The following is a 27,389-nucleotide window of genomic DNA, read 5'->3' as shown; positions in this document are numbered from 1 at the left end:
AATAGACAATTTTGCCCATTCATTAGTTGATCTATCTAAAATAGTGTGATCAAATGTCTCAAATGGATTGACCGGTACAGTGGGAGTGGCATGTGGTAAACAGCACAACCAGCTATCAAAAAAAGGTTGGATAATGATGAGTGCATTGACTTATTAAGCACTGTTGAACTGTCAACCAAGATAGCATTTAGCATTAGCTAAAGTAATACGCGACAAATTTATTGTATATTCGATTTTCAGCCAAATTGTAGCACCTAGGTTTTTCATTTTGAAAATCTGGTAGCTTAATAATATATTCATAATGTATTTGATCAAAACTATGATCAAAATTACAGTGAATGTGCTTACAAGATCACAATCACTGTTTAATTGAACAAGTATAAGATCATAATGGACAACAAGACTAAAATGAGCCAATAGAGTAAAGTGTATACAATGTGATAAGACACTATACGGCACACTTATCAAACACTGTTTAGTCAGCAATATTTTGGCTAGCTAACACGGTACTTCCTGTTAGCGCTCTTATATGAAACCTATTTACACCACTTGCAGTGCACTACTTAGCGGACTAATGCTAACTTTATAATCACATATACCCAGCATGCTTGTTGCTGTTACAAGTAGCTCTTAATGTAGGGTGAACTACAATTTACCTAAAAATCAAACATTCACTAAATTCTCATTAGTAACTATAAATGGGTAGTCAATTTGGTTGTGTTAACGTATTACTTTAGCTGGTGCTAAATGCTATCTTGGGTGACAGCTCAATTGTTGTAAACATGCAATGCACTCACCGTTATCCTACCTTTTCTGCTCTGCCCGGACAGCTATTGGAATGAGGCTGTGCCGTTTACCTCGCACTGGTCCCGCATTGTTAAATTGGAAATATGTCACCAGAAAAGTTCAGCTTGAGTTGGCTCTGACTGGAGACCGCAGCATTGGGCTAGTAGGACTACATTTCCCATAATTCTTAGATACAGAAGAACAGTATTTGTATTTATTTTTTTTTATTTTTTTTTGTTCAGACAAGGTGTAATATAGTTGCAGTAATGTTGTGTCCCATAGTAAATTCAATTATTGCTATTTAGTTGCTCACTACATGAGTTGAGATGATTGGTGTAATAAATATAACTTAAAATTTACTGTGGCTGGAAATGACTGGGCTGATCATATACAGTGGTTTGGTTACGGTTACATTTACCTTTTTATTTTTTACCCTTGACCTTTATCTTCCATCGATATTTTACTACAATACTAGTTATGGAATAACACGCGTGCATAAGGTTACAAGGGATGGCACATTTGAGGCCCGATCAGCTTAGCGGTTTGAGTGTGTTGAGCAAGGTTTATATTCATGTCAGGATGAAATGTCTTCATTTTTGAAAGGATGGATTATTGTTTTAGTGAAGTTTTTCTGCCATCCAGTGGTGATGTTTGTTACTGCAGGATCAGACAGACATGCTCAAATGATCAAAATGTTCTGTTTTGTTTGATTTTTATCAAGGCAAGTGTCATTTTTTATCATATTTATTTGTTTTGTAGCATCTAGTGTTTATCACGTCTAACTGACATTTTTCTCATATACTAGAGACTAATTTAGGCTTTCTCACCTCGCAGAGGCGACAGTGCTGAGCTACGACGGCAGCATGTACCTGAAGATCATCATGCCCGTCACCATGCACACGGAGGCCGAGGACTTGGCGCTTCGCTTCATGTCTCAGCGTGCCTACGGCCTGCTTGTGGCCAGCACCTCCAAGGAGTCGGCGGACACGCTGCGGCTGGAGCTGGACGGGGGCCGCGTCAAGCTCACCGTCAACCTCGGTAGGCCGCCGTCATTCCTCATTGACCTCACCATCCTTCCATTCTTGACCTTCTCGTCTTCATATTTCGATGATTATTTATTTTTATTTTTTTATATATATATACCTTTCTATCTAATGGTACTAGTGCTCACATGAGGGGAAGACGTACTCCCTCTTTTGACCACTAGATGTCGGCAAAAACCGGAATTGTCTATTGGAAGCGATTTCCTGACGGAAAGCTGCTCAGGCCACTTTTGCCTCTTGCTCTCACCTTCTCCTTTTTATTTTCTCTTATCACATCACAGCTCCTCCGGTTTGTATTATAAATATTCGGATGTTCCAAAGCGTCATCCCACTAGGTGTTATAGTAACACAACCAAAAGGTGCAACATTTTCAGTTTCTTTTGTGATGATGTTGCAACTTTTTCAGTTGACCACCACATAAGGGAGAAACAACAAGCGAGGACATTATTTTCCTTCTCTTTTCTGCTGCCCATACGCATCGAACCGCCCACCCATCCCATCCACGGAACTTTTCATCCCTTCAATGGCTTGTGTTTCTGCGGCCTCGGATCAAACGGTCAGGGAGACCTGCTCACAGCCCGATCACTTTATAAGTATTGCTTCCAAAGGATACGTCATTTCGTGAGAATGAAGTACCTCCAGGACATGTTAACATGAAATCTGAATGCGGCTTTTAATTACCTTTATTTAGGTCACACCCACTATGCTGTGATGCTGGTCCCCGGCTGTTTGTGTCCACTATTCTGTCGCGGTTGACAGCTCGAGACCACAACTCAGCTGCTTTCACCTGCACGCACAATTCGTAGATGATGTATTGTTATACACTAGTAGTAACACAGAAAATGACCTTTAACGCTGAATTTAAAATGATATTTATAGCATTTTTACAATTAGTCTTTTGTCATATGTGCAGCAGGAAAGAAGTGGCTGGGGTGTGCAGATCACCCTTTCTTGTCACTGTTTGTTTTGGGTCTCCAAAAGTGCTGCAGGAGGCAAATGCACCACTTTCTACTTGTATACGGATGACAGAATACAACACGACACCTAAAAGCAACAATGTCTTCTTCTTTTTTTTTTTTATATGCGATGTTTATTTTCATGTAGCTGTGGCTTGTAATAGAATTACATTGTTCGCATGGAAACGTCAGTGTAGCGGTTGTCAAACTTTTTTCACCATACCTAAATTAATACTTACATTTTTTCGAGGACAATCATAATGACCAAAATGAAATTACAGTAGTTCAGTAGGCCTAAATGCTGATTTAAAAAAGGTATATTTAACATTATTTTGTTGTATCATTAAGACACATTGAAGTTATATGCACCTAAATAAAAGATTAAAAACTAACAGCTAAAGTGTTTTGCATTTGTGACACCTCGAACTAAAAAACTATAAAACAAAGCAAGACTGAGAAACAGATTTTTATGGCAAAATAGTGTGATGTGTTGAGATCTCACAAGATCTATTTTCTTTTGGCTGTTTTTTTTTTTTTTTTGGCTTGTTGTGCCAGAAATGCAATTGGAGGTGAAACGAGTCCTTCAGTGATTCGAGTACCTCGGTTAAAAAAATGCTCAAGGCTTTTTTTTTTTTTAATGACTCTAGTATTCGCTTAATTAGCATACACTGTCAGGAAGACAGTCAAACCAGCTGCAGTAACACTTTGTCAGTAACGCGCGGTGAGAAGGCAACTTCAGAATAAACCTTAGCATGCCATACATGTCAACACATCTCAAAATCAAGCTCACTGGACTTAATTAAACTGATATTGTATTGGAATGGTGCCTGTTGACAGCATTTAGCAGCTATCAGTTTTAGCAGAGCTGCCGCTAAATGCTAATGCTGCTAGCTGCTAATGCGCTAGCTGCTAATGCGCTAGCTGCGATACAGTTGCTGTGCTGATCTTTTTTTTTTGTTCAGGCTTACTCAAATGTGGTGATTTAGCCGTCAAAATTGCTACAATAGTTCTGGCGCCACCTCGCCCCATAGACTAAAATCTATGGGGAGAATTCTTAGAGAGATATATGTATATGTATTTTTTTTTTTTAATCTGAATGCCCGATTATTCAATAGAATTTGCAGCAGGATATCAGAATACCAAGATATTAGAACTTTCAGTAACAGGAAAGATCTCAGCTGCAGCTGAGGTGCGCACACACCGCACATTTACATATAGTACATACATTGGGACCGACAAACTTGGACCCTGTGGTGCAATTTTGCCTTCTGCTGCACGTCGGTGGCCGGAAACGTTGAGGGGGTGCAACGGGGGCTGATGAAGTGAAAGGGTGATCCTGACTCAGAGCCGTCCCCGGATGGTGGCCCAGAGCAATACTTGGTTGTCTGCAGAATGTACCTTGAAGGATGTAAAATGTCTTTTCTCTCTCTCTCTCTCTCTCTCTCTCTGTCTCTCTCTCTCTCTTACTCTTTTGATTTGATCTCACCATTACGCTCTCTCTTCCCGCCAGATTGTATCAGGATAGACTGTAGCCTCAGTAAGTTGTTCTATCCATTTTTATGACTCAAATGTATCATCTTATACAAAATCAGTGCGGTGGCCCTTTTCTGCTCCCTCCTGATCTAATTATCAGTGACACCTCATTATGTCCCCCCCCCCCCCAATTACTCTGCAGACTTTCTTCTTAACCGCATGCATTGTCTCTCTGCCTCATTTCTATTATAGATATCCAAACACAATTACAACGATTAATCAGTCAAATAAATTCAATTCATCCCTTAACGTCCCTCATTGTTTCAGAAAAGGGCAACTTGACACGACTATGCAAGATGTAACACACACACACACACACACACACTGCTAAATTATCTCTCAGGCGTTGTTTTTGGCCTCTCATGGGTAGAAGTGTTTATGTTTGTGAAGCAGGTAAGTGGTGGCAGTCAGCTCGGTGACAAAGAGTGGGGAAAAAATCCACATACATAATCGTTGCATTTCTTTTTTTTCTCTTTTCTTTTTTTTAACCTTTCCTCGGTGATAATCGATGAAGTCAAATGTCTATTGAAGGCCCTGAAGTGCACTACTCATAGGATGCACCACTCGGGTTGACCACTAGATGTCAGGCAATGACAGAGAACAGATTTTACTGTTTTTTTGCGGGTGCAAGGAACCATCAACGTGCACGTTTGGAAATTGCGTGGTCATTTAATTACTTTACAGGACAGACTAATTGATGTTATGTATCTCCCAACTTGACTGAGCAACTTTTTTATGGTCAGTCAGTCGTGCGCTGTAAAAGAACTGTGTGCGAGGAAGGGGCTCTGAAAGTGAAAAATAAATCACCTCAAAGACCTAATTTCAGAGTCGGGTCAGGGTGTGATAGTATCAGTTTTGCAGCCCTTTCTTATTGTATGACATATGGCTGCCATGTGACCGTTTTTTTATTTAAATTTTTCGTATGATTCGATTTTAGAGGATTTTTTTCCATCTGCATTTTGTTGGCTTTCATTTTTTTTTTTTTAACACAATGGCTGTTCATTTCACATCACTTTCTTGAGGAACGTGGGGGCGTATTTAAATAAACAAGCGCCAAATACAGTAGTTTGCGTGTGGCTGCTATACAAGCCATACTTTTATTTTGAAGGCCTTCTATTTTGACAGGAGGCTTGTCACTACCTTCAGTTGGGAAGTACTTTGGATTTAGTCAGACCATTCTGGATTTGAAAAATCAGGAAAAACGAAGATCCACTGTATATTGCAATACAGGCGTGATGTGATACCTTCTTCACATCGGCGTGATGTTCCTCCACTATGTGCTCACAACACACGTAGCACAATCCATGTATCATTTATTCAGTGATGGCGCATTGCGTGTTCTGCAGCCTTTTTGCATTGTAATAGTGCTTTGCTGAATGTAATTTGGAGTGAGTGCAAATTTGTCGTGGCCGCTGTTCCATTAATATTTATTATATTCTCATGCTCTCACCTTTTTCTGTTTTCATTGCGTCATTCATCAGCGCCATTAAATCAAGTCTATAAAATGTCTTTCTAAGGTCGATAGTCACAATTTTACAAGGATTTGGAGACCAGAATAAGTTAATTTGTTGCCATGGTGATCTTCTTGGGGACGGATCATGTCCAATAGATATCTTTGCCAAAAATGTGCAAAAGTTGCACTGAGAACAGATCACCCATTAGTGTTAGATTTCAACTTGTATGTAATGTATTTTGAAAACGCTTGAATTGGGTTTTGATTTGTTAAGGCAATTTAACGCTCAAATGGAGGCCAGACATTTTTAATTTAATTTTCATTTGATCTCCCACCACTCCAGGCCACATACGATGGAGTTGGCCAATAATATTCTCCTTGCATAATAACTCTCACATCTATGCGCCAGCAGAGGAGACTGAACCTTTTTGAAAATATTTAGATTGATGTCAAAAATAATCACCAGGATCAGAATGAGAGACATCAACATCACTTGTTTTTCAGTTAATTAAACTGTATATTGTTTTGATTTACGGATAACAGGTAAAACTCTACCGCTGCCTTTATATAGGACATTTCAAGGAAATATGCAAAGAAACACCTAAAAGCATTTTCAAACACAACAGCTCACGACATTTAAAAGCAAAGCGGGGAGAAAATAAAAGTAGTTTACCAAATGTACTAAAAATAATGTACATTGACAGCATTTGAGCAAGTTAACAGAAGACTTTCTAAAGAACTTTTTCTATAATTAGTAAAATGCCATACAGTGGAAAATATATATATTTTTTAAATACCTTAATCAAAGGTATGGGAAAAGTAAACTTGGATTTGAAAACCATTTATGCTCTGGGCTAATTTCACTTCTGTTGGTAGCTTATTCCTTTTCTGCGCAACATAAAAGCAAAATGCCTCTTCACCATATTTGCTTTAAACTGTAGGCACTAGGGGTGTGGCAAAAAATCGATTCTCATAAGAATCGCGGTTCTCATTTTGTACGATTCAGAATCAATTTTAAGTGTCCCAAAATCGATTTTATTTAAATTATTTTATACTGTCTTGCCTTTGTGTGTGCCTTTATTTGGAGCGCTGTTCATGTTGTACCCGATTTGGCCACATAGGGGCAGTGTGGTTCCACGCGGTCTGATACACTGTTAAGTTGTAGCCACATTGGAGAGTAGAAGGAAAAAGTCACAATCAAGTTATTCTAATAAAAATTAGTTTTTTCAGCGTGGAGCCGTTCTTTTGAGTGATAAAAGGTGCCGCGAGTAGCGTGCTAATTAGGATTAGCGAGTCAGACTGGAGTAGATCATTACAATTCCTTGCACAACTATAGATTTAAACAAAAATCATTGTCAATCAAATCATTGTGAATCTAAAATCGTCCTTAATCGGAAATCGATTCTGAATCGAATCGCAGGCCCAAAAATCAGAATCGAATCGTGAGACATTCAAAAATTCCCACCCCTAGTAGGCACTACTAATTGATCCGAGTCTGCAGACTCAGAACCATACTTGATTTTTTTATTCAATCAGCATTCTTTAATGTACCCACGACCAAAACCATTCATTGATTTATTAGCCAGTAGCAGAATTTTTAAATCTATTTTACAAGACATTTAAGTGCACCTGCAGTCAACTACTAAGCTTTAACACTATTGTAAAGGTAAAAAAAAATGGGTCATAGGTCATTGTTGGGTCAGTGTAAAAGGAGCTTTTGGTCGCTATTTACTGCCTTTTGCTTCCACTGGTGACTGGAAAAGCACTAATGTGATACTCAGATCAATATTTTCAACAACAGACGTACAGGATAAAGTTTCTTTTCCTACGATCCTGGCCACATCATAAGGCACACCTGGAGTGGCCAAAAATTAGACTCAAGATGTTAGGTAATAATAGTTAATAGGTAAAAATGAGTCAAATGGTTAGAACTTATTGGATGGCGCTTCACAGTACTGATGGACAATGACCCGAAGCATATTCTGAAAGCAACCAAACAGTAAGTTTTTTTTTCCAGCAAAAAAAGTCTAATTCTATGCAACGGCCAAGTCAATCAATCAATCACTACTATGTTACATGGCATCGCAAACAGGTTGATTTGATCACAGTGGGTGTAACGAGGGAGCTGTCGAGACCCATCTCATCTGGCGGGACAAGATGGCCGAGGAAATGTGGTTGAAATCATGAATCAACTAGGATTTATGCAGCGTGTGAAGTAGGATTAATACCCTGCTTTCACTGAGCAGTGCCGAGAATGTCTTCCGGCGGCAGCCATTTGCATGCAGGAGATATCGGCGGCAGTTATTTAGCCAAGGGATGCTAAATCAATGATGTTTGCCAGTATATACAACCCCCTCCAATTCAATCATGACCACATACAATATGCCCCAGTTTTTCCAGGGACCACCTCTATAATTAATGATGAACACATCTTTTTATTCCCATGTCTTTCCTGACAGAGTGGTTTTTGGATGGCTTTTCTGCACACGCACACATACACACACACACACACACACACACATCGAGCACACAGCTTTTCATTAGACCGGCGGCAATGTGCCCGAGATGGAAAATGTGATATCTTAAGATAGGAGCCAAATGGCATCATCATCAAAAAGGAGGCCTTCTAGCTGCGGAGAGTAAATCCTGTCTTTTGTTAAGACAACAGCGCATTAACTTGTGCAGCCTTATATAACCATTGCAGGCCTCTGCTTTTAGTGGCAGAAGAGGAGGAGGAGGGGGGGGGGGGGAGAAACACATGTAACAAGTCCTCATGGGTCACTTGGCTGTACTCTCAACCCCCTCGAAGCGGCTTGTGCACAGCAGTAAAAAGTCAGCGAAAAATGTATGCTTGTGTTTGTTTGTGTGTGTGTGTGTGTGTGTGTGCTAGGGGTGGGAATCTTTGAATGTCTCACGATTCGATTCCGATTTTTGGGTCTGCGATTCGATTTGGAATCGATTTTCGATTGCGGACGATTTTTTTTTTATTCAAAATGATTTGATTGACAATGATTTTTGCTTCAATCTATAGATGTGCAAGGAATTGTAATGATCTACTCCAGTCTGACTCGCTAATGCTATTTAGCGTGCTACTCGCAGCACTTTAATCACTCAAAAGAACGGTTCCACACTGAAAAAACAAACTTTTATTGGAATAACTTGATCGTGACTTTCCTTCTACTCTCTAATGTGGCTACAACTTAACAGTGTATTAGACCGCGTGGAACCACACTGCCCCTCAGTGGCCAAACCAGGTACAACATGAACTGCACTCCAAATAAAGGCACACACAAACAAAGGCAAGGCAGTATAAAATCATTTAAATAAAATCGATTTTGGGACATTTAAAATCGATTCTGAATTGTACTAAATGAGAATCGCGATTCTTATGAGAATCGATTTTTTTGGCACACCCCTAGTGTGCGCGCCATTTGGTTCGATCTAGCCTGACTCAAACACATGTATTTCTAACTGCCCAACTTTTTAAACAGGGCACATTAAAATCTTGCAGTCAGTTCACAGAGTGGCTGGCCATTAATGCAAACGTTTGACCACTGGGGTTTCTAAATTTATTTTCATAGACCATGCTGACGTTCCATTTTAGCCGAGCAGGTGTTTGCCTGGAAGGAGACTCATTTAATTTCACAAATGTTGTTTTGTGCGTGTGTTTGTTTACCACCCATAGGGATGTGTGAGTTTTCTGTGAAAGATGGAGCATTGTTTAAAAAAAAAAAAGTTTTTAGTTTTAGTAACTGTTTTTAAAATTGAGCAAACTTGTTGAATTTATTGACATAATGATTAGGATTTTGTATGTATGTTGTTGTCTATTTTAAATTGTTGTAACAATTGTGCGTCGCTGTTGCCCCTGTGGCCAGGTCACTCTTTTTTTTAATTATTATTAATCTAAATGAGTTTCTTACCTGCTTAAATAAAGGAAATTATGCAAGCGCACATCACAACAAGCAACAGGTCAGCAGACAGCAAAAAAAAAAAAATCCAAAAAAGAGACATCAAACTGATTTTTTTCCCACTCAGAGTTCATGTTTAGTAAATTTCACTGGTATTTAAAACAGCCACATCACTTTACCTTGGAAAAATCTTTCCAGCTATATGCTAACAAAATAAAAGACGGGCTAACGGATAGTGTTGCGGTGTTGTAATCCTTGAAGCAACAAATATTTGAAGACAAATGGAGGATTAACAAAGACAGATCCTATAACAACCTTTACAGGCATATATTCTTTATCCTCTGCAGCCGGTTTGTCTGTATTTTTACTGCCCCCAGATTACATTATTTTTGTCATTACCTCATTTTTAGCAAGTACAATATTATACACTATACAGTGATATATCTTTATTATTATTATTATCATCATCATCATCACTAGTCGTAATAGAAGTATTTTTTTAGGAGATTGGACTAGATTGTCATTTGGTGCATTTAGGGTATTAATATGCAGAAATGAATTATTCAAATTTTCTTTCTTTAATATGGTCTATGTGGCGGCGGCCCCACTAGTTTAAACATGGTATTCTGATTAATATTGCATTTGTGGAATATGGATTAAGCAGCAAAAGCCACCTATTTTCATTTTCAGTCGACAGCAAATGGCAAAATGGCCGCCCCCGAGATAAAAAAAATTGGTGGATTTTGCTAATTTATTCATATTCTACAAACGCAATATGAATCCGAATGCTTTGTTTAGACTAGTGGGGCGCAAATAACTTACTATTGTAAAGAAATTTTTGGACATGTATGTATTAGTCACTGCTGCCCTGTGTACACACTTCTTAAGAAGTTAACATTATTCACTCCAAAATTAGCATGGAGATGTTTTGGCCTCAGCCTCGCCACCAGCCGACCCCGCGTAATCATGCGTGAAGGTTGTGAGGACTAAACGGCCATTAACCTCCCAAATTTAGAAACAGAGGGCTGTGCGCGCGTGCGTGTGTTCATGCGCTCACCGTCTGCCCATCCAATTTGAATATTCCTAAATTGCAGTACAGTGCGTATGTGCCTGGCATGCTCGGGCCCGCTCGGAGTCTCCTGTTTAATATGCTGCCAGGTCGCCCAGCACGATACCATGCAGAACCAGCCCATCTGCCGTAAGTGGACTTGGCACTTGGGTGCCCACATAGCCAAGCAGAGCCAGTGGCTGATCAACTTGGCGCCACTAGGGGGCGATGAAACGAAACGAGTGAATGAGTATCTGCTCGTTTGCAGCAAGCAGGAAGTCACCGCCGCCATGAGGGGGATGCACAACAAACAAGGTGACGCTAAGTGCATGCCTGCGGGTTAATTCACTTATCATTACAGCAGTCATTGTTAATATTAATGCTGATTAGGCTGCGAACACTCATGTGCTTGATGGTGCTTGTTAGAAGTTTGTGTGAATTGTGTACAAGGACATAAGTAGTAGCTATCTTGCTATCCTTTAAAAGCAACATATTTACCCCTTTAATGTCATCCAAATGACCCCGAAACTTTACAATAAGTTGGAGTAGTTCACAATAAATATTTTTCTAATATGACAAAAACATTAAGCTGACAAAAACTAGCTAAGTGATGGATAAATCTTTTTCTGGTTGAAACAAGGCAGCCAGGTACAATGTTGGCCAACATGTCCAGTCGGCCTTGAAACACATTTTTAATGTCATCCAATTTTTGTCTTCCTCCACCCAAATTGCAAGACTATTTAGCGTTGATCAACCAATTGTGGAAAAATACCGACGTCACTCTAAAACTAGGTGATGTCCAAGTTTGGTGAATCGAAAATCGGATTGCTCTGATTATACTTTGCCAATAGTGCGCATGGTTCTTCTATTGCAAATTGCAATCGAAGCATTTTGTGTGTGCACAAACTTTTCCAGGTGTATGCAAAGTAGGCATGGCACGATATTAGATTCTGACGGTATAAAAAGCGGGAGCAGAATTCTTAGCTCTAATGGCAGCTCTAAAATGATCTTTTTTTAAATATTTGGGTAAATATAAACACAATCTATTTCATTTGTAAACAAAATATTTGGTACAGAAAAAAATTGTACCTTGTTATGTTTAAAAAAATAAATAAAAAATGTTACCATTTTTCAGAACCGTGGGCTACTCATGTTGTCCTTGGGGCTTACTAGTGCCTGTTGGCATATATTTGTATTTTATTTTATTTTTTTGGGACAATGTACATTTACCAACAGAATAAAAAATGCATTTGTGTTTGCAACAAGCAGATAATCATATATAAACCATCAAATCCGTAATCTAGTGTTGGGGGTTGTCTGCCTGAGGTTCATCACCAGGTGATGTTAATGATGAACAAAAATAAACCCCAAAGCGGCATGTGTACATTTCCAGAGATGCCCTATTTCCAGCCTGTTGACCAAGATTAAGGTCTGTTCCTCTTGTTTGAACCACTTATTTGTTTTCCAAACTGTCGTGTTAGCTTAGCAGCCTCAAAATATTCCTCCAAGCAAACGTCGACCTTTTGACTTGGCGCCGCCCCCCCACAGTTACCCGTGACTCCTCCGCTTCTCGACATGCTGCCTGCATATGCTTGAGTGACCCTGACAAATGTCTACACCACCACCACCTCCTTCCCGCCACCATGTGTGACCGTGAGTCACACGGCTGGCTCAGCTGCCGTCTTGCCAGGAAGTGCCCAGGGCCCCTCTTGTTGTGTGCCATTGTTGTTTTGATCATTACTCTCAGCCTGGCTGCCAGCCCTCGTGGTCCACGTGTGATTTTGGCACATTTAGTTGACAATATGTTCAGCAGAGCACACAATGCTTAAGGTCTCTTCTAGGGATGGGCTAGTGGTATCGGGCCGATTCCAGGCCTCACTTCAAGGTATTGGCAATTAAAAAAAGAAAATCCTATTTTGGGATGTATGTCTTTCTTTAAAATTATTGGCAAATTTTAGGTATCAAAAGTACTACTGGTATCGGTGACTAGTCAAGAGTTGAGTACTCATACTGGTATTGTTCTGAAAAAAAATAGTGATATCGAACATCCCTATTTTTTGATTGAAAACATCTTTATAAGCACATTTGGATGTTTGTCACTCCCAATCTGGTGGATGAAGTGATTCAATGAAGACTGCTTTAGAGTGTCTTGTTACCGGCTGAGTGTGTGTGCATGTTACGCAAGTTGGGTTTCCATTCACCCATTTGTATTGGAATTTTCAAGAAATGCGAGAATAAAACTAAATGGAAACACTAGAAATTCAAAAAGGGCCCAAAATTCGCCCAAAAAGTTTTTACGCTTAGATGGGTGGATTTGGAAGCATATCGAAAAATTTTGGCTATGGAAACAGGTTTTGCGAATAACCGCTAGCAAGACCGCATACACTGCGCACGTTTTGACGGGATATTTCGTCACATGAACGTTTGTAGTCCCAAAGCAATGTCGGACGATAAAGTAAGGAATGTTTGGGGGGACGACGAAACAGAAATAATTTTGGAATTAAAGAAGCGAATATTAATGTAATTTTAGATGGAAAAGAGCAAAGAAACGCTACGTTTTTTTAAGAACAACAAAAGCAAACTCATACGGCATCATCGCACTCAATTATGGGGCCTCTGCTGTTTTCATTGTATCTGCTGCTCCAGGGTTCCATCTTAAAAAAAACGGGGGTGGTTGTTTTAAAGTGCTCTATAAATCGTTGAGACAACTAGCTATCAAGCAAAATTAAAGGAACACTTCCTTAAGCTGCATGGAGATAGGGAATACAATAACCCAATACTTTCTAAATTCATGGTGAAGAGAATTCAAAAAATACACATTTTATTTTGCAAACTTGTGGGGTTCAGTAAGGTTAAGAATCACTGTGCTAGAAGTAGTATTGTTTTCTGTAAGGGTCTCAAGTAGGGGTGTGCCTAAAAATTGATTCTCATAAGAATTGCGATTCTCATTTAGTACGATTCAGAATCGATTTTAAATGTCCCAAAATCTATTTTATTTAAATTATTTTATACTGTCTTCCCTTTGTTTGTATGTGCCTTTATTGGGAGCGCTGTTCATGTTCTACCCGATTTGGCCACTTAGGGGCAGTGTGGTTCCACGCAGTCTGAAGTTGTAGCCACATTAGAGAGTAGAAGGAAAAAGTCATGATCAAGTTATTCCAATAAATGTTTTTTTGCAGCGTGAAGCCGTTCTTTTGAGTGATAAAAGTGCCACGAGTAGAGCACTAATTAGCATTAGCGAGTCAGACTGGAGTAGATCATTACGATTCCTTGAACATCTATAAATTGGAGCAAAAATCATTGTCAATCAAATCATTTGAATCAAAAATCATTCTTAATCGATTCTGAATCGAATCGCACACCCAAAATCGGAATCAAATCGAATCGTGAGACATTCAAAGATTCCCACCCCTGGTCTCAAGTCATACTTGATTAACCGTTGAGTGGGGGGCGGGATTTCAGCGCATTTAGCAGATACATCCCAGAGCGGAGAGAAAAACGTGATTTTTCATCATTTTTGTAGCCCTTTTATATGCTTAAAGTATTTACTTATTTTTAATTAGCAGCATGTTCCAGTATGTATGTTGGAAAAACTCGCATCAACTTTTCTGGGTTTTCTCTACTTGCTTTGTCACCGACTGTGCAGAAAAAAACATGCGCGTTAATGGAGCACTCACATTCTCACACACGTGCGCACACACACACACACACACGTACACACAATTACTGCTATGCCGTGATTTCACTTCCTCGCTCATCCACAGGCAAAGGACCCGAGACACTGTTTGCGGGCCAGAAGCTGAACGATAACGAGTGGCACACGGTGAAGGTGGTGCGAAGAGGCAAGAGCCTGCAGCTGTCTGTGGACAACGTCACAGTGGAAGGTTAGTTGTGTATTATCAAAAGCGCTTGACGGCGGAGAAAGAACACATTTATTTTTAAATCGGTCTCGGCTGTATTGAAAGCTCTGAGGTGTATGCGGCGGTAGGACTGCGAACAAAAGAGCCAGTGGAAGGATGAACGGTCAAAAGATGAGGCGGAGTCACATAATGTGGCCCTGGGCAAAGGACTGTAGCTGAGGATAAGGACAGAGGCGAAGAAAAAGGTGCGAGTTGGATGGAGGGAATGGAGTGGGTGCGGTGCGTCCGGGAGCAACGGATGACCCTGTCAAGGACGGCCTGCTTTATGAGGCAAAAAAAGGAATCCTGGAACTTTTAATTGCCATCCTGTGCAGCCACAACACTCCGAAATCCAAGTAAACTAATAATCACATCCATGCTTTATGTAATGTTTGTCTCATTTCCTGCACTGCAAATGAAACTAAATATCTAATTTGCACCCTGATGGAACTTGTAATCATGTTCGCCTAACGTCAAGCTCAATATTTCCCTCGAAACATTCCGTTTGCCTGAAGCAGAGCAGCGCGGCGTCATTATTCGCCCTCTCTAAATGAACGATGTTTATCAGTCCCTCATCATCATCATCATCATTCCAGGCCAGATGACTGGTGCCCACACACGTCTGGAGTTCCACAACATCGAGACGGGCATCATGACGGAGCGCCGTTTCATCTCGGTGGTGCCGTCAAACTTCATCGGCCACCTCCAGGGCCTGACCTTCAACGGCGTGCCCTACCTCGACCAGTGCAAGAACGGCGACATCTCCTACTGCGAGCTCAACGCCCGCTTCGGCATGCGCCACATCATCGCCGACCCGGTGGCATTCCGGACCAAAGGCAGCTACTTGGCGCTGGCCACGCTGCAGGCATACGCGTCCATGCACCTGTTTTTCCAGTTTAAAACCACCACGCCCGACGGGCTGATGCTCTTCAACTCTGGTGATGGGAGCGACTTCATTGTTGTGGAGCTTGTCAAAGGGTGAGCGTGCATTCAAGGACGAATTCAGTAGAAACCTATTTTCCCCTAAAAGCTCTTTATAATGATACGAGAAAAGAGGCTTTTGCTTCCTCGTGTTCCCTATTTAGCAGTGTTATGAAGACAAAGCCAAGGATTTGGTGCTGCGCTCGTTTTGAATGCAACAGCCAAAATAGCATCGGCCCAAAACCCAAATTATGTCTGAAAAAAAAAAACACAGCTAGTTGGGGAATGACACTAATCTTAAAGGGCTAGTCAACCCTAAAAATTCCGTAAAAATAATATTTTCTATGCAGCCCCACTAGTCTAAACACAATATTCTGATTAATATTGTGTTTGTGAAAAATTAATATAGTAGCAAAATCAAGTTGCTTTAATCCATCTCAGGGGGCGGCCATTTTTCTACTTGCTGCTGATTGAAAATCGCAGTTGCTCAGTGCTCAGGTAACAACTCGGGATAGACCGATTATCAGCTGGGCCGATTATCGGCACCGATATTTAGCATTTTGACTAATATCGACATTGGCCATTTTGAAGAATCATACGGGTGATAATAGATCCATTTAAAAAAGTGTTCAGGGACTTCAGGGAACTAATTATTTCAATTTTCAGTGATGCCGCGGACCCTGGGAACTCCTTACACCTTTTAAATTTTAATAACCTTTATTTGCTGTAGAAAACAATAGGGAGCTATTTACTTAGGTTTTTATTTAACTTTTGAAGACATGTTACTGCCTGTGGGAGATCCCTGAACTTTTTGTTCGATTTTTAAAACGGAGATGTCTATTTATTGAGATTTTTTTGTTTTTTTACACCAATGTTTTACGAACTCTAAAAGTTGTTCAATAAGTATATTCTTAAAAATTCTAAATATTTAAGCGCTGGATTTCGTTTTTTATTTTTTATTTTGATGCCAATATTTTTTCTTTTCGTGAAAATTAATATCGGCTCCAAATATTGGTTACCGGCATCCTTGACTACTAATAATTGGTATCGGCCCAGAAAAAAAACCCACATCGGTCTTTCTCTAGTAACAACCAATCACAACTCATCTTGTAAACGTCACGTGACCAAACTCAAAAACCAAAACAAAAAAAAAACAGGTCAGCTGATATTGGTCTTTTCCTAACCGCTGAGCACCTGTGATGTCATTTTGGGTTGACATCAAGTGACAAAATGGTCGCCCCCATGGGCTGGACTTAAAAAAAAATAAAAAATAAAAAAAGTAAAGAACATTTTGGGCTTGATTTCCTTTTTAAGGCTGAGTACTCATGTGCATGCCAATGAGCAGGTGATGTACACTTAAAATAAAATACAAACAAATTGGTGACATGGAAAATATGGAGCCATTAGGCATTGCGAGCGACGTGTCATCCATCTTAAAGCACCTCCAGACAAATTGGTGTGGCGTGAAGGGGCACAGAGCACGGCAGCTGAATTACATTTGGAACACACACACACACGGGCATCATCATCATCTTTGTCATTGTTACCGCCTCCCTCCCCAGATACGTCCACTACGTCTTTGACCTTGGCAACGGCCCGTCGCTAATGAAGGGCAACTCGGACAAGCCGCTCAACGACAACCAGTGGCACAATGTGGTGGTGTCCCGGGACGCCAACAACATCCACACGCTCAAGATCGACTCGCGCACCGTGACGCAGCACTCCAATGGAGCCCGCAACCTGGACCTCAAAGGTAACAAGTCGGTTCCTGCCAGCTGGCCGGCATCTGGCCTCTTAATGGCAGCTCAATTGGAACCATTTGAAATATCTATCCTGTTTGTACAAGGATTTAATTAGCCCATCAGTATTAACGTCCACTGGAATTACACTGCAGAATAAACACAGCTCGAGGAATCCTCTTGACAAATGTGTCGGCGCATATTCTAGCAATTTGTACGTTTATAGAAATATGCTCAATGCACACAGCGCAGTCTGGGACTGAAACACAGATATAGCAATTCCCACAATCTCCCAGGCATGCTTCTACCTGTGTATCAAAGAAAAGAAACAATTCTCCGAGCTTTATCTTGCCTGTAGAAAGTCTCTTTGTGTGTGTTTACAAAATAAAAACAAAAAGAACCTTCCAGCTATCTTTCTTTAAAAAAAAAAAAAAAAAAAAAGGCTATGGAGAACAAGCCATAGTCATATTGAACATACAAGTGATTCAAGTGCAGTCGTTCATTAAAATAAATAAATAAACCGAACATTGTTTACATCTGGTTGTGGGCTGAATAAATAAGCATTACATGAGTGTGATGCCTGCACTGGATATGCAATACAACCTCTGAATAATTTCCTTTTGAACAGCGCTTCAATTTGCACCTGGTGTAGAATCGCAAATGACGCAGGTGAAGGCTTTGTAATGAAGCCCTGTCAAAGCAGGCCTCGTATGCATTTGCATGATAATAGCCAAACAAATCGCACGCAACGTAACTGGATTAGTGCCTCACGTCAGATAGTATGAACGTCTCAACTCCAGCCTGGCGTAATCGGAGACTTCGCGGGTGGCGAGGAGACCATGCGAGATATGTTGACGTCACGTGCCGCCGTCGAGTTCGGTTTGATCGCTGACGGTCGATCTTATCAATTATGGTTTGAACGGCCACCGTCGTGTTCATCATCGAGGAAACTTGACAATGAGTCTTATTTCACATATGAATGTCATTTTTCATCCTCCTGTGACAAATGTATCTTTTAGTGCACTCATGAGAAAAGTCAATTACAGGCTACTTTATATCTACTGGGGGATCTTTAGAGCTAATGAGCCGCGATGGTGGATATAAAACTGGTAGGAAAAGAATCAAGTAAAGGAAAGTGTGAAGTATGGAGATGTATGACAACAGGGTCAACTATGATAAATATGGGCAAGCGGAATGACGGGTCAAATGAAGCACTTGAGGGGCCTCAGCCAAGGCAAAAGCAAAAGACACTGAACCAGATAGACATCTCATATCGAGGGCAATAGTAGTAGTAGTAGTTATTTTGTTTATTTGCCTTTGTTCTTCTGTACGGCGTTACAGCAATACCAAAATAAATGTGTTCAAAATGAACCACACAAGAAAGGCACAGTGTCTTTTTTTTTTTAGAGCACTTTCATGCAAGGCAACAGTCACAAGCACAACATCAAGGCATTAACATACATAACAAAAGATTTAAAGAGATTTAAAAGCAGAAGAAATCAATAAAAAGTATCTTTCTGAAATTCCTGAAGACCGTTTAGTGAAATTGATTTTAAAAATGCTTAACACACCTTAATCAAAGGAATGGGAGAATGCTCTTAACCTTTCTACTCTGAGCTAACTTAACTTCCGATGTCAACCTATTCCATTTGCGTGCAGCATAACATCAAAATGCTGATTCACCATGTTTGTTTTGAACCCAACCTCATATTAATTGATTAATTAATTTCACTATAATTTTTGTTAGTTTCATCAACATAAAATCTAGTTCCAGTTTGTTAGTTTTCTGAAGCAGTATCATTTTTAACTCATTCGCTCCCAAAAAACGTATAATTCCGTTCTATTTTAAATGTTTTAAGTGTCCCAAAGACGTATTTATATGTTTTCTATGTTTTTTTATGCTAGAGCATACAGAAGGCTTTGATGCAGCCTCCCAACTGCAAAGAACCGTTGAAGAAATGGTAGTTAATACACAAACGGCCGGCAGGTGGCAGCAGAGCGAAAGAGATTAACCAGGGCCACTGGCCAAAAACTCACTTACTCACAATTTTAAATAGATTTGTGAATAATGATGAAACTTAGCCATAGTCTAATGCTAATTGCTACACAACGGAAACAGATTGAAACACAATTTTCTGTGGGCCTTGCAAAATTTGTCAAAATCCAGTAAGGAGTGAAGGGGATTGCTTCAGTGAAAATGGCTGTGAGTGAATGATTTAATCTATTTCGGTAGCAAAACTATTTTATTTTTAGGTTTTGCTTTGTTTTGTTTTTATTAACAGTAATAACCTTGATAGAGGGAGCGTTGAACCATTTTAAAACCCCTGAAAGACTCACTGAAATGTTCTAATAAAATACCTCTATGTACTGTATATTGTTTATATTACTCTATGTGGGTTTTTTTTTCTCTGTCTGCATATACACTCCCCTCTGCAGAAGTAAGGCACAGCTTGAACAGTTTTAACACAACAGCCCGCAGGGGGTTTGACTCTATGAAGACGCTGAATGGGCGGAAATAAAATATATATATTTTTAAATGAATAGTGTTTGTGTTTATGGAGAATAAATTCAGTCTTGGCTACAAAAACATGGTGACACCAGCCGAGGACACAATCTGGAACCAAAGCCGCACTCCAGTCTGACTAAATGGAGGCTTACAAAACACACTGCGGCATCATTATTCCAGCCACTTGATTGGCTAATGCCAAAATAAGTGCCATGGCACATGTCACATGATTACACTGTCTAGTATAAAGCCCATGCAGGATAACTAATTTTCCTTCCTCGCCACATATTTCAACCCTCTTGACCGCCTTGACAAGGAAGAAACGCATCATTAGTTAGCAGTAACTTGAAGATTCCCCTGAAAGGTGAAAGACTAAACTGCTTCTTGGTCAATGAATGCCAACTACCTAACTGATCAATAGCTACTAGTAGCCAATCTAATTTCCACTCTCTATTCTGCTCTTTTTGTGGGTGGTAAAGTGTGCATGTTAAATACTTGATACCAATTTGTCGCGCAATCCCCCGGAATGCAAAAACAGTCATGCAAAATGAGCACAGTGGTCGGGGCATCACGCATTTGCCGCTCAGCATTCTGTTGGAATTGAGTTCTTGGTTTCTTTGTGCAGGCAATATGCCCTTTCACTGAATCCAAATTATAATTCATTTTCCCTGAAAATACCATAAAGTTATATTTGTTCACATTTAATGCCAACTTATTTGTTTGAAAACATTTTGAAAATGCATCAAGGCCATTGTTAACTTCATGAGAGCAGAAAAAAATCGGATTGTCTTCAAATAATATTGGACATATAGTGTTTAATACCGCAGCAAGATTATATATAAAAATAAAAAATGGCCCTAAAATGGAAACTTGTGGTACCCCGCATTGTATCATATGCCTCTCAGACTCTATACCTTTTATACTGACATATTCCAATCTATTATGTATATCATTACTAAGCCACTTCAGAGCATGTCCATGAAAGCCATATCTATGCATTTTTGTAAGTAAAATGTAAAATAAAGTAAATTGGAGAGACTAAGCAGGCATATAGAGTAACAACGGCATGCAGATTCTTCGGGTCCAGAGTCAGTGGTTCCTTTCTGTTTCAGGGAGGGACATTCCTTTAGTCCTTTTACGAATGACGATGTCCAAATTCTGGATATGGAGGACTAGATGTCAAACTATGTCAAATTAGAAAAGCCCTCCCTAAACAGAGGAGGTTTGCGGCATCACCTGTCGTCAAACATCTTCAACAAACAAGAACGAATGCATTTGCTTTGATTCTACATGGAGATCCCATTTACAGGCCAAGGATATCTTATAAGGGTCATCTTTTGGCTGCCACCGAACTGATGAAAGTTCAGTGGACAAAATTGTCTCGTCTTAAAGTTGCGATAAACAAGACGTGCAGAAAGCTACCTCCCAAAACTCTTGATTGGCCTCCATAAATGTTATGTCAGCACGGTCCCGCACGTTCTGCTGTCAGGGGCCTGTTTGAGCTCAGCATCTTAGTTTCCCCGACTCCCTCCGCTGGCCCATGAGAGGTCATTACGGTAACCATGGAGACGCGGAGGTGTTCGGTCTCTGGTGATGTCTGCACGGCTATAATTGCTCGTGCCTTTTGGATCGCTCCGTGCTGTTCTGCAGCACAAGCATTCATCACCGCTCGGACAGCAGAGTCAGGCCAGGGCACTCGGGAAAGTGGTTACTCATCACTGTAACACACAGTACATAATGTGGAGCAAAAAGTTTGTCCGCTCAGGTAAAATATCACATTTGGATAGCAATTCTTATGATACGCAATCTTCCCGAAGAATGCGGATTACCTTAAACCAGTGGTTCTTAACCTGGGTTCGATCGAACCCCAGGGGTTCGGCAGAGGTCAAGACACACACCCGACTCAAATAATTTGTGATGATACGCCCCATTTGACCATCATTGGCTGCAGGTAATCATGCTACTGTACATTGCTTGGCTGCAGGGAATTTGGTGCGCCCAGTAGTCGACTTGTGATTGTTGTGATAGTACGTTGTGTGATTTCTTTATTATTGTAATCCCTTCCTACTATGTCGGACGAAATTGTGCAATATGAATTCACATGTATAAGGGAACGTATGGTGTTCCACAGGGTTCAATTCTGGGGCCTCGACCGTTTTTGTTAACTCCAACAAGGTTGAGCCATTGCAAAGGCAGGATTGGTTTATTTATTAACATAGAAGGACTTAGTGAAAAGTGTTTTTCATTGTTGAAAAAATGCAGTGGAATACAGTTACCACAAAAGAATCCTTTGCACAAATCATTAAAAAAAAAAAAGAGCAAAACAGCTTGCCAAAGTCATTTTTGCAGTGCGCACTACGCCTTGCAAATCCCTCTTTCCGCAGCGGTGCATTCAACCGGCGGCGTCTCAAACAAAGCGCGCCATTTGCTCTTTGGAGATTAACTCCATACAGATAATTTCATATTTGCTAAATGGTTCTCCCAGCTGCGAGTTCACCGCATCACTCTGTCAGACTAATGAATTCATTATATTGATTGTAAGGCCCAGGCGGGGAAACATGAAGTGTCAAGTCCTCATTAATTCTGGAGAGAAGTTTGCAAACATCATTGACTTATTCCATTACACAAAGTCCACGCATAATTGACCTTTTGGCTCATTGCTTCCAACAGGCTGTAAGTTGAAGTTTGGCACACAGCCTTTGTGGCACTAAAATTTTGGAAGGTTTGACCAAATTTATATATACACGAGTTAAGACTACCTAATTTCTAGGTTTTACTAAAACATTATTTTGCTCAGGATTGACAAATACCGCTCATGAAATATGGCTTACCCCAGAGGTATGGATATGAATCTTTCAAAGCATTACATGTCACTTACAAAAATGTAGCTGGTCGTGGTACAATCAGCTCATGTCGAGCAGAAAGCTTCCCTCGCTGGATTGTGGAGCCATGAGATCATGTTCTCAGCACCTCTGCCATGAGTATTTTGTCACATGGATGTCTCCCGGGAGACATCTTGTCTTATGGCGGTGGCAGGATTTGCAGCGCAGATCTCATCCAAAGCCAAGCATTTCTAATTTGGATAAACGTCAATTTTTCCAATGATATAAAAATCTACAAAAAGTTGAAAAAATGGCGTGGCAATTTCCGTTATATGTTAGCATTAAGTAAGAGAGGGACATTTTTAGACAATGTTGATTTTATTGTCTTAAATAATGTGTACGGTATTTCTAATTGTTTTATACGGAAGCGTATTGCATTCACTCCGAAAACAGAGCACTGGCTTCTTCTTTTTTTTTTTCTTGTTTTCAATTTTTTTTCCTCCCATTTTTCCGAATTTTGCCCCAGTTTTTCAGAGTAATTTTTCCTCCTGTTTTTCTGAATATTTTTTTTCTGTCATAAAAAAATATTCAGAAAAAAAAAATAATACACAAAAAAAACAGCCCCAAGTGAATGCAATACGCATCCATAGTTTTATACGGAGCCCCTAAGGTGACATGGTAGGGGAAAAAAAATACTTTGCGTTCCCTCACAAAAAACTTTTCTCGCAAAGATTGCGTTCCCTCCCCAAAAAAATTTGCGTTCCCTCGCAATGATTGCGAGATAACGCAAACGTTTTTTTGTGAGAGGACACAATTTTTTCTTTTAAAACGAGTCAATGTACTTCTGAGTCATCTTTAGTGTGACCAAAAGTGACGAGGGTGGAGCGTGTCACCAGTACCCGCTGCATCCTCGTCGTTTTTGGTCACACGGAAGATGACCCGGAAGCACATCAGCTTGTTTAAAAATTTTTTTAAAAAAGTGTCCTATCGCAAAGTTTTTTTGCCGTTATCTTGTTGTCAAAGTTTTTTGCGAGGGAACGCAAATTATTATTCTTTCCCTAGCTTGTCACCTTAGGGGATCCGTAGTTTTTTTTATGTTTAGTTTGACAAAATAAAAAAAATCAACAGGGAGTGTGAAAAGTGTGAAAAACACGTAAGTGGGGTCATTTGTTTTGCTTATGTTGATGTAATGTACTGTGTTTTGCAGGAGAGCTGTACATCGGTGGCGTGATAAAGAACATGTACAGTAATCTGCCCAAGCTAATTGCGTCCCGGGACGGTTACCAGGGCTGCCTGGCCTCTGTCGACTTGAACGGGAGACTCCCTGACATGATTGCAGATGCCCTCCACAGGGTGGGCCAGGTGGACCGAGGCTGCGATGGTAAGTGGGTTGCCTTTGCATAAAAGAGAGGCAACGTGCATGATTTGATATGTTTGAAATCACCGGCCCAGCCCTATTCCGTCCTAAATCCAAGTAAATGTTTTTATTTTCCCTGCCCGAGCCGTATCCCCCGAGCCTGGCATCAGCGTACGCTTGTGTGGATGTTATTTACTGATATACACCAGTGGCCACGCCCATGCTCTCACAACCCCCGGGCAGCCTTTGCAGTCTAAGCCCCTGTCATCTGTAAATCCTCTCTATTGCACCATAAAACCTGCATGAGCGAAGAATCTTTCAGTGTAGCTAATCTCAGCGATGCCCCCGCCCTCCTCGCCGCGTGCCTCATTAATCTTGCATTTCCTGCGTGTTTACCTCTGCTTTTGCTCATACTTTCCTCGCCGCAGTCTCTAGCCTCATGCGCCCGTAGAGTCAGGCCGGTTAAATCCGGGATATATCACTGGATTTTGGCAATCGCGCCCCACGCTCCTGCCCCACCGTCCTCCTCCTTTATCCCTCCAACGCATCTCAACGGTGTGCTAAGCGTCAAAGAGCACAGGCTTGATTTCCCCCAGGGCCACACTGGCTGACACAATGAGGCTCTGATCCAACTTTTTTGTTGCCAGACAGACTTATTACCTGCCTACAGGTATACAACACATTTACCTGACTTCATACACAGTTAAACACGCCTTGAAGACGTCACGCTAACTCCCACCTGTGCCAAAATGCTGCCGAGTGCTAATATTAGCATATATTCGGATGTGCCAGAGAGCTGAGCCGCTGTACTCCAACCAGCTTAGCCCTGAACGGCCTTCAGCGAGATTTGAGATTTGTGCAGTCCAACTCAAACTGCACAGTGCCTTGATGAAGATAACAGATCTCTTACTTTACGACTGTTTGTTTCCCGGCAAGCACCGTTGTCCTCTCTTGACTTTGTTTCCTTGCCAGCCAATGATAGAACGAAAAAGACGGTTCTTTCTTTTGTGCACGTAAACCTGTAGAAGTTTTACCATTTCCCTTGAAATGTTCTTTGGCAGCAAATGTTTTCCCAAATGTGGTTCTAAATCAAGGTTTTTCTGTCCCTGGTTCTGATTCTGTGCTACTTTATTAGCAGCCTTGCAAAGTAAATAGATGTCAATAGACATGTAAGACCAAAATTACCCAAGTCATAATTTTCAGCCCACTATCTTTTATCAGGACAGCCATATTGTTTATTCTGTTTTTTTTTTTTAGCAAGATTTACACCGTGTGCTCATCTTGGGAATGTGGACTGACTGTGACTTTTCAGGCAGCTGATCAATAGTCAACCCTTATTTAATATGACACAATGTTTAATTAACTCCCTAAGGCAACCTTTTATTAGTGTGCCGGGTAATTAGCCTGCTCCAACAGCAGCGCAATTTGAAAAACTAAACAAATTGCCTTTAAGTATTATCTAGCATAAACACATCTCCTGCACCATGTATTGATTTATTTGTAATGAATAATCTATTCACAGGAAGATATCTGTTCTACTTGTTAGCCAATTAGTCCCGGCACTGAAGCATGTGCGTACATGCGTGCGTGTTTGTCTTATGTTGCGGGTTTCACGACAATCTACATCCTTTTACAAACCCTAATGGAAACCCAAAAATTTCCGTGTTCACAAGCATTTGCTGCTCAGATACCAGCTTTATCGGCCTTCAGATTTATAAAAAAAAAGGGCAAATGCCGATATTTGTCACAATAAATGCCCAAAATTGGGCCGGCCAGTAATCAGTCTATCCCTGCTTAAATCATAATGAGCTGTTTAATGAGTAATCTTCTCACCTGCAAACCTGAAACTCCTCTCTCTTTAGGACCAAGTACCACCTGTACGGAGGACTCCTGCTACCATCAAGGGGTTTGTCTCCAGCAGTGGGAGGGCTTCACCTGTGACTGCACCTTGACGTCCTATGGTGGCTCATTTTGCAATGACCGTGAGTCTCTGACTTTTTACTGTGTGTGTGCGTGCGTGTGCGTGTGAATGCCCTGCAGGGAATGTACGGTATTGCTGGCTTCTGATAAACATCCACAGGAAAACGTTTAAGTTGTGATTTATCGCATGAATGTTTTAACTACAAGTGAACAGCAAGTTATAGACTTATGCGGACCACCCAGGTAAGTTTCATCATCCCTTAAGATGAGAAAGAACACACACTTTTCATGTGTGTATCGGAGTACACATTCTCCTCCCTTGTGAAGTCGTCACATCTTTGGGGTCTTTTGGTGTCCTCCATGCCAGCTTGGATCCCTCACTACCAATATCTCATCCACTTGACCCCAAATGGAGCTGGGTTAATCCATCACCTTGTTCTCTTTATAGCCGCCCCTTTCTTTTTCCTGGCCTTCTTTACTTTCCCAGCCAAATGATTGGCCTTTTGTCCTTGGCGTCAGCTGACTCATGACAAATTGTGTCTGAGTCATACAGCTATCGAAGATTTGTCCTTCTCTGGAAACCAAGGTAGGGTATTCAATCTGTGTGTGTGTGCAAATCAGAATGGTTCTGCGTCATCTTTGTCATCACCTCTTCTATTTTTGTCCTATTTGTCTCTTAAGAAACACTTAATTGCACTCTGGTATTCTACCTTAAATCATATTTCTGTTTGTCTTACTGCGGGCAAACACAGCAGCTGTGCTTTATGACTTAATAAACACTGTTGGTTGCACGCCGAGCTTGTGGTTGTTCATGAGCAGAGAAGCAGGCCTGCCCACATAAATCACAGAAACCTCCCTGCGAAACTAACGGGATATGAGGCGTTCTGCTGCAGCTTCCCGTTGTCCAAAATGATAAGTGGTAAGTTGAAAACTTAGTCTCTGAAAAGTCAAAATAAATGTCTTTTAAACTGGACATATACTGTACCACAGACAAGATAACAACTCAATAACAAGCATTTTTTACCGAGCATTGTAAATGTGTGTGATGTATATAGAGAGAGAGAGCGAGAGCGAAAGAGAGAGAGAATTATTATTTTTTTACCCAGATAAGGCAATCAAAAACATATTCTCATTGCAATGCTGGCCAGGCACCAGACAGTTAACAAAGATGCTGGAATGGTGAGTGTGGGTGGTGGTATGCATGGTGAGCAGGGATGATGAGACAGCGTAATATTTATTGTTATTGGGATACTGATTGAAAAATAACAATGGTGCTAATTAGTTAATGTCAAAACATTGGAATAAATGTGAGCAATTTCTTTGTTGGATTAGACTGCACAGAAGTACATTATGCAGTCGTCAATGGTCGAAATGCGTTTCCAATGAAATTCAGTTGTTTTATGCTCACATTTTTTGAAAGAATAAATTAGGGGAAAATGATGTGAGGCATCCTGCAGTTAGTTCACATGTGCCGTCACTCATACAAAGCATTTGTTAT

The 27,389-nt window shown here is 40.6% G+C and overlaps 1 protein-coding gene across 2 annotated transcripts in view; it reads left to right on the top strand.

The window, feature by feature from the left end:
• Positions 1–27,389, top strand: part of nrxn2b (neurexin 2b) — a 363,379-nt gene that overhangs the window by 207,565 nt on the left and 128,425 nt on the right. The window contains exons 15-21 of one of the 2 annotated variants that reach the window (XM_077544145.1): positions 1,621–1,824; positions 4,296–4,322; positions 14,492–14,611; positions 15,223–15,604; positions 17,110–17,300; positions 23,822–23,995; positions 25,834–25,953. In XM_077544145.1, the coding sequence (XP_077400271.1) occupies positions 1,621–1,824; positions 4,296–4,322; positions 14,492–14,611; positions 15,223–15,604; positions 17,110–17,300; positions 23,822–23,995; positions 25,834–25,953 (1,218 nt within the window). Of the gene's footprint in view, positions 1–1,620; positions 1,825–4,295; positions 4,323–10,983; positions 11,043–14,491; positions 14,612–15,222; positions 15,605–17,109; positions 17,301–23,821; positions 23,996–25,833; positions 25,954–27,389 lie in introns of those variants that run through there. The other variant, XM_077544146.1, reaches the window with a different exon arrangement.

The sequence above is a fragment of the Vanacampus margaritifer genome, chromosome 15 (assembly GCF_051991255.1).
Source record: "Vanacampus margaritifer isolate UIUO_Vmar chromosome 15, RoL_Vmar_1.0, whole genome shotgun sequence".
Classification (NCBI taxonomy): Eukaryota; Metazoa; Chordata; class Actinopteri; order Syngnathiformes; family Syngnathidae; genus Vanacampus; species Vanacampus margaritifer.
This window is presented reverse-complemented; position numbering and strand designations above follow the sequence as displayed.